Source organism: Octodon degus, unplaced genomic scaffold (genome assembly GCF_000260255.1).
Source record: "Octodon degus isolate 3935 unplaced genomic scaffold, OctDeg1.0 scaffold00017, whole genome shotgun sequence".
Lineage (NCBI taxonomy): Eukaryota > Metazoa > Chordata > Mammalia > Rodentia > Octodontidae > Octodon > Octodon degus.
The window spans coordinates 3,637,453-3,645,148 of record NW_004524593.1 but is presented as its reverse complement, the minus strand read 5'-3'; the positions used below and the strand labels follow the sequence as shown (position 1 = coordinate 3,645,148).

The 7,696-nt window shown below is 41.6% G+C and overlaps 2 protein-coding genes across 4 annotated transcripts in view; one reads left to right on the top strand and one right to left on the bottom strand.

Annotated features, from left to right (window-relative positions):
• Positions 1–2,105, bottom strand: part of Cenpl (centromere protein L) — a 15,552-nt gene extending 13,447 nt beyond the window's left edge. Inside the window, exons 1-2 of the mRNA XM_004626796.2 lie at positions 1,901–2,105; positions 1,633–1,724 (exon numbers count right to left, since the gene is read on the bottom strand). The gene's annotated coding sequence lies outside the window, so the exon portion shown is untranslated. The remainder of the gene's footprint in view (positions 1–1,632; positions 1,725–1,900) is intronic.
• Positions 2,106–2,367: 262 nt separating this feature from the next.
• Positions 2,368–7,696, top strand: part of Dars2 (aspartyl-tRNA synthetase 2, mitochondrial) — a 28,692-nt gene continuing 23,363 nt past the window's right edge. For all 3 annotated transcript variants that reach the window (XM_023710371.1, XM_004626903.2, XM_023710372.1), the window contains exons 1-5: positions 2,368–2,939; positions 3,537–3,636; positions 5,868–5,934; positions 6,853–6,954; positions 7,322–7,417. In XM_023710371.1, coding sequence (XP_023566139.1) covers positions 2,813–2,939; positions 3,537–3,636; positions 5,868–5,934; positions 6,853–6,954; positions 7,322–7,417 — 492 coding nt within the window. In that variant the 5' untranslated portion in view covers positions 2,368–2,812. The remainder of the gene's footprint in view (positions 2,940–3,536; positions 3,637–5,867; positions 5,935–6,852; positions 6,955–7,321; positions 7,418–7,696) is intronic.

Here is a 7,696-nt window from a genome sequence, read left to right as displayed (position 1 = left end):
GAGGGCTGGTATCTGGAGCAATGACAACAAGGCCATGTTCTGAGGCAGCTTGATGATAACAACCAGATTTTGATATAAAATTTTGTTCTGTGCAAGTTAAACCAGAGAGCCAATACAGGGCAGGGCACTTTCCAGTTTCTACCTTTGGTGGTAAGTAGATAGCAAATTTCATTTTACATTTTAGCTCCACACTCTCATGTTCAAAAAGTTTCTGCAATCCCCCGAAGCACTTGTTGCTGGAAATCTGCTTTAACGCCATTCTTCTCCTGTTTAATTGGTATTTGCTTGTCTGTGCCACAGGATAGATCCTCGGGCGCGTGGGCGGCAGCGCGACGTCCACCGGAATTTTTTTTTAAACATATCTGGTATATAGGGTCTGGCTAAGTAGCTCAGACTCCTCATGATCCTCCTGTGTCAGCACGGAGACAGTCCCTCAAAGAAACCTTAGTCACAGCAGCTCTTGGTAGGCAGCAGCTTTAAGTTTCATAGTTCTGGGCAAGATAGCTCAGTGGACTAAGTGCCTGCTTAGGCAGGCACAGGGACCCGGGGTTCGATCCCCAGCACTACATGCCACTCCAGCCTGGTCCCCGGTGCGCTAAGCTGGCCACTGAGACTGGGTGTGGTGGCACAACCTGTAATCCCAGCACCGGGGGGGGGGCTGACACAGGAGGGTATTTGATTGCAATGTAAGACAAACGCCAGCATCTTCCTGCCACTACATTCTTCTGTTCTCTTCAGCCACATTTAAGTAGCTATTCTATACTCTAGCTTTGAAAACGTATTACTGAAAGGGGGATTTATCAGTTCCATTTACACAGAATGCTTCTTCCAAATTTATTTGGTACAATAATTACTAAAATTTACTGAGCATTTATCATGTTCTAGGTACTCTTCCAAACCTTAACAAATATTGTCAGTCCAGTCCTCAATCAACCCATGAGGTAAGTTAAGAGTATTCTCCACTTGATAAAATGACAGAGTAACTGTTAATCATTTTAGTAGGTTTCATCTCCTTAGACGTTTTCTAGGATCTATAGAGCTACCCCTCCACCCCACTCCTCTTACACATATAATTTGTTCACAACTCATTATTAAAATGTAGCTGTGAGCCAGGCGTGGTGGTGCACCCCTGTAATCTCAGCACTGGGAGGCTGAGGCAGAGGCTCACCTAGAGTTTGATGCCAGCCTGGGCTACATAGTGAGTTAAAGGTCAGCTTGAAGTACAAACCAAGACTCTGTCTCTAAACAACAAAACAACAAGACGTAATTGTAGCCAAGTGTGGGGCCTGGTGCCTGTGATCCTAACACTCAGGAGGAACTCTAACAGTCAGAACCAGCCTGAACTACACAACAACTCAAGGTAGACCTGGACTACATAGCTAGAACCTGTCTCAAAAAACCAAAACACAAACAAAACCCTTGTTTATTTCTTTTGGTTAGTCCGTCAAAAAAGGAACCCTAACGTGATCACTTCCTACGTTGCCACCAACACCTGGGTCCAAATGCCCCGATGCCAATGCTTGGCAGAACGCTAACCATATCATACACACGAGCACCGCAAAGATAAATGCCACACAACACGGCAGAACGCAAGATTTACAGCCAGTCTTGGACCAATACGAAGCATCTTACCAATAAAATGTTGTGGTGACTCTGCCACCCATTCCGGATTCACGAATAATTCTTCAAGTCTGGCTCCAAAACCACATCTATACTGAAATCCCCTGAAGAAAAACAAAACAAGCCACCAAAGTGACAGCTAAGAGAGAGGCCAGAGCAAATAAACCCAGGCCCTCCCCAACTCCCTCTCGCTGCAGAAGTGGGCTCGCCACGCACACACAGGAGCCGGGGTGGGAGAACTCCGCTCTCTCGGTCACCCCGGAAGGGTACTTCCGCTCACCTAGCGGCCCAGCTTCGCGCCCCTCACTCTTGCGGAGCCTGCTTCTGCCTGCAGACGGAAAAGGGCGTCTTAACAACTCCAACTGAGACGTCCTGGGATCAAGAACACAGCTGAAATCCCGCGTTTGAGAAACGGCTGCTCGGCCGCCACCGCCCGCCAGTTTAAAACCATTTCCCGACGCGCTCCGCGGCCCGACGCAGGCAGCCTCTTCCAAATGGCCCGCCAAATTCGTATCTCTGAAGCAACTGAGGTCGCCATCTTAACTGAGGGCAAGGCCGAGAGACTTAATCATCGCGGACAACTTTCCCCGCTGCGCTGGTTCCTCTACAGCTTTGTACCGGTGCAGCGCTATCCCTCAAATTTCCGCCCGTAGTAAGCATGGCGGCAATACGTCTCACGTGATTGGTCGAATGCTTTCAGCCAATCATAGGGCTTTACGAAGGGCGGGTAGAAGGAGGCTATCGGCGGAGGCATTTGGGCCCAAGCGTGGATTGAATTTGTTTGCTCCCTACTTTGAAAGTCTCACTGCAGCCGTTCGGTCTAGGAGACTTGGAACGCGAGACCGGCGCTGTTTTCCGGTTCTGCCTGTAGTCTTTGAGGAAGCGAGGAAAAAAAGGACGGGCGTGCGCTTGGTGCCGCCCCGACCGCGCCTGTGATCTTGGGCTCGCGCCGGGAGCTGCTGCGCAGGGCCGTTCGTTTGTCACTTTTAAGAAGTGGGAACTGATGCATTGAAGGCCCCTACAGATCTGAAAGATGTCTCGTTTGTAGACTCGTGTGCTCACGTTTTGCGGAGAAGGACTTAAGTATTAGCAAGCAGAATTTTAAGGGATTTCTGTACATTTCCAAAACTAATATTTCCTTACATCAGCAGCGACAGATTCGTGGTTGTATCTCGCCGTCCTGGGCTTCAATATGTACTTCTCTTCTTGGCTAAGTCAGCTGTACAGGGGTTTCTCCAGACCCATCGGAAGGACCACCCAGCCCATCTGGGTTCCCCTCTCCAGAAATCTGATGCTGGGTTCACAGAGGAAAATGCCAGGTGAAAACAGCGAAGAGCTTCCAACCTGTTCGCTCCAGTTGTTCCCCCCACCCCCAGTTTTAACGGGGTAGTCTTATGCATAGACGAGATCATTTGCTCTTTCCTTACAAGGCAGTTTTTTTCCCTTGATTTTTAAAAGCGAGATCACAAAAAGGTAACCACATAGGCTGTTCTGCATTTAATTGATACTAATAGCCTAAAAAATCTCACACTTTCGTAGTTGTCCAGCATACAAGTAGCTGTTACGCACTAGGTTTGTACCAAGATGAAAGTTATTTCTGTAATTCCTAAGATCTTATTTCAATTGACAAAGAATATATAATACTTAAAATTGGCTAAATAGGATTTTAGGTCAATGCAATGTAATGATCCAAAAAATTTCCTTAACATAAGGCAAATTTTTAAATTCACTTGGCTTTTGACACATCTGTAGATGAATTTAATAGAGGAATGAATTAAATTACATTATTTGGTAAATTTGGCCTATTGACCTGAAGCATCTAAGATGTGATTTGAGAATCTTAAATCTGCAAGTAGTGTATTTTAAATCTTGCCTTTTAAATATTTTTTTTTTTTTTTTTTCTTTTCTGTTTTAAGAATTCAGTAGTTTTGTTGCCCGGACCAACACATGTGGAGAGTTGCGGCCTTCTCACTTAGGCCAAGAAGTCACCTTGTGTGGATGGATTCAATACCGAAGGTAAAAATGCAGTTTAAGAATACCTGGTGTTTGTTTCCTCAAAGCCATTCTAAAAGGTTACTAATTTTTAGCCAGTTAGAAGAGTAAGCTTTGTAACTCTCTTGAGACACAGAATTTACTAAATTTGCAATTCTGTTATTGCTTTGAAAAAGCTAAAAGTGCTAGTGACATTTTCTGTTGAAGGGTGTAATAATGGAGATTGATCTTCCAAGGGAGTAACTGACCTTGGATTTACTGAGTTTGAATAATTTCCATGACTACCAGCTGGGAATGACCCAACATCCTGTAATCCTGATGTGAAGCTCCAATAGCATGGGTGGAAAGAGCAAACTTAAGTAGAGAAGAGGCCCCAAAAGCACGAATAGTGGTTTCTGAAGGTCCAACCCCATATATTTGTTGTGCATCTGTATATTTCAGAACACATCTGAATATTACATTATGTTGAAGAAATCCAAAATGCATAGATTGTATAACCATCCTAAAGCATGTGTCCCAAATGGGTGGATAGATATTTACCCTGGAAATTTGGTGGCTTTGTCACCTGCGCCCAAAATCTGAGGGTGCTTTTCATATTTTTTCCTGGCATTAAAGACAAAATGAGAAATGTAGATTGAATGTTGAAATTTCTGGGACCATTTAATTATAAAATTGTTAAATTTGTAGTTTGAATTCTTCCAGCCAAGTTTGTACTATAGCTTTTTAATTATTTTAAGAAAAAGACCTATCTTTCTGTCTCTGTATTTAGCTGGGGAGATGGCTCAATGGAATAAGCACTTGCCTGGCAAACACAAGGGCCTTAGTTCAATCCCCAGTTCCGCAAAAAAAAAAAAAAGAAAAGAAAAAGAAAGAAACTATCTCTATATTTAAAAAGTTACCAAATAGGTGTTTCTTTATGGTTTTGTTTTGTAGTAGAAGGATTGAACCCCAGGCCTTGCACATGGTAAGAACTCTGCCACTAAGCTAGATCTTCAGCCCTTTTTAAAATTTTATTTTGAGAAAAGATCTCCTTAAATTGCCTCTCCTGGACTGCAACTTACTATCTCCTGCCTCAACCTCCCGAATAGCTGGAGTTGCAGCCTTATGCCACTGTATCCAGCACTCACATGTCTAATGTAATAAAATGTTACCTTTGGATTTTGTGAAAGTTTCCAAATTGAATAAAATTATTTATGAGGACTTAAGTCAACAAAAATTTTATACATTTCTATTTCAATTTTTGTTAAGCGTGAACTACCGTGTAGTGAAAATTGTTTTTAAAATTTTTTAAATCTAGGGCTGGTGAGATGGCTCAGCAGACTAAGTGCCTACTCAGGCAAGTGCAGGGACCAGGTTCGATCCCCAGCACCACATGCCCTGCCGGCCCCGCCCCAGGGCAAGCTGAGCCAGCCACCAAGACTGCATGGTGCTGCACACCTGCAATCCCAGCACTGAGGAGGCTGAAAACAGGAGGATCACTGCTAGTCCAAGCTGTATAGTGAGGCCCTGTACCAAATACATAAAATGTTAAAAAATTAACATGCCTTGTTAGTAAGCCATCTGTAGATTAGTAAGTCATATAAAAACCTGTAAAAAATTGAAAAATGATTTATTTTTCACTAATAAGCAACATAGTTAACAATGACATGAATAGCACAAATGACTACATTATTTGTAGAGAAAAAATATGAGAAATTACAAGGAAGGGATTTTTGTTATTTATTGTTATTGTCTGCTTAAATTTTGGGGTCAATACTCATAAGTGAAATAAACCAAGAGCACACATGTAAACATTGTATTGTCTCCCTAGCGTGAGAAGCTGGAAGAGTAAATAGGATCTAAAATGTATAATAGATTTTGTAAAATGGGAAGAAACTTCAAAAGGAAAGAGAAACTGGGATGGGGAAATGGAGAAAAAAGCAAAGGAAAAGTAAAAAAATACATAATATATAAATATATGTTTATGTATTATTATATATTATGATTATATAATTATAAAATATAAATATATCTAACATAACATCATCACACTACTAACTTCCCGTAGCTCATTGAAAAGAAAGGTTTGTGCTAATATTGTTTGGACAATGAAATGCTGATATCTTCTACTCCTGAGTAATTCAAAGATACCTAATGTATTAACTATTGTTACCTTCCTACTACTTTGGTTTTTTCTCTTTAAATTTTTTTTTTTTTTAAATTGGAGGTCAAAGATTTTATCCTAAAATAAATACTCATTCTTTCCTCATTAACAGGCAGAACATCTTTCTAGTTCTGAGAGACTGCCATGGACTTGTTCAGGTTGTCATTCCTCAGGATGAGGTAATAATTTTCCTGTCATTAACTAAAAGCTGCTTTCATACTGCTGGGGAGATAGTTCAGTGGAATAAACACTTGTCTGGCAAGTGCAAGGTCCTGAGTTCGATCCCTGGTACCATCAAAAAAAAAAAAGAGTAGGTTTTCATGCTATGGCCAGGGTAAGCTGAGTAGCTTGGTGAACATGCTTAAAGTTTTAAACTTACAGGTTTATCATTAACAAAAGCTGAGGGCTGGAGACATAGCTCAGTGGTACAATGCTTGCCTAGCACGTGCAAGGGCCTGGGATCAGTCCCTGGCATTCAAACAAAACAAAACTGAGAACTACTGTAATCAACATTTAAAACATGCCAAACTTGCCTCACCTCTTGGCCCATTCCTGTAATCTCAGCACTTGAGAGGCTGAAGCAGGAAGATTTATGCAAGTTTAAAGCCAACCTGAGCTACTTATTGAGGTGAAGGCCAATTTGAATTACATTGAATGACCCTTTCTCAAAAAACTAAAAAAAAAGGGAGGGGCATATTAGTGCACACCTATAATCCAAACACTCAGGAGGCTGAAACAGGAGGATTTCCTCACATTTGAGGCCAGCCTGGGCTATAAAGTGAGTTCAAAGCTAGCCTCGACTACATAGACCCTGTCTCAAACAACTCTCGCAAAACAAGAAAGAAAAAAAAAAAAAAAGAAGGAGGAGGATGCAGTGATGAGCATAGCTAATCCTAGAGACATCTTTTCACTTTGTACTCTTATTATTGCCGTTGAGTTTAACTGCCCCTAGGAGTAACCCTAGAGATAGTAAGGGAAGCACCAACGTTATAGCAAGTCAGCCGTCAATGCTAACATTTTCTAAACCGTGGATTTTTAGTTACTGCTGGTTTCTTTTATGTTCATTTTTTGAAACTGTCTTACCTCTTGTTTTCTAGTCAGCTGCCTCTGTGAAAAAGGTTTTATGTGAAGCCCCGCTGGAATCTGTGGTGCGAATTTCTGGGACAGTCATTTCCCGTCCTCCAGGACAAGAAAATCCAGTTGGTATTTTAGAGTCTATCTGTGTGCATTTGCAGTATCTGTGTACCATGCGCTCCTGCGGGACGTCAGGCCCTCGGGCTCCCTAAATTGTACACGTGAACCTCCAGACTTCAACGTCTTCCTCACAAACAGACCTTATAAATACGCATCTAGGACATCTGTTGATGTTGACAAATGCATGGCAGTATTTCAGCATGAGAACAGATCAGTTACAGATAGCATAAGAGTACCAAATCATGTACATTTATACTTTTTACTGTACACTGTAAGCATCTATATATTTTACATAACTATTACTGCTGTGCATTGTATGCTAGTCCTGATCAGTGATTTTTAAAACACATCGTTCTCTTTTTCTCTCTTAAGAAAATGCCAACGGGAGCAATAGAAATCAAAGTTAAAACAGCCGAGCTTCTGAATTCCTGCAGGAAGCTGCCCTTTGAAATTAAAGACTTTGTGAAGGTACCATCCTCTATTATTAATAAAAGAATCTAGAAAATGATGACCACTGAAGTATTTTCAGAGATTTTTGTTTTGTTTACCTTCTACAAAATTAAACATTTTATTATGAAAGAATCATGAATTGTTCTGCTCTAAAATTTCTTGACAAGTTTGTTTTGGTTTGGTTTTTTAGACAGACTCACTGTGTAACTCAGGTTGGCCTTGAGTACAGGGGTTTGAACCCAGAGCCTTCACACTGAGCCACATTCTCAGGATGGTTCACCTCCCCCATTTTTTTTT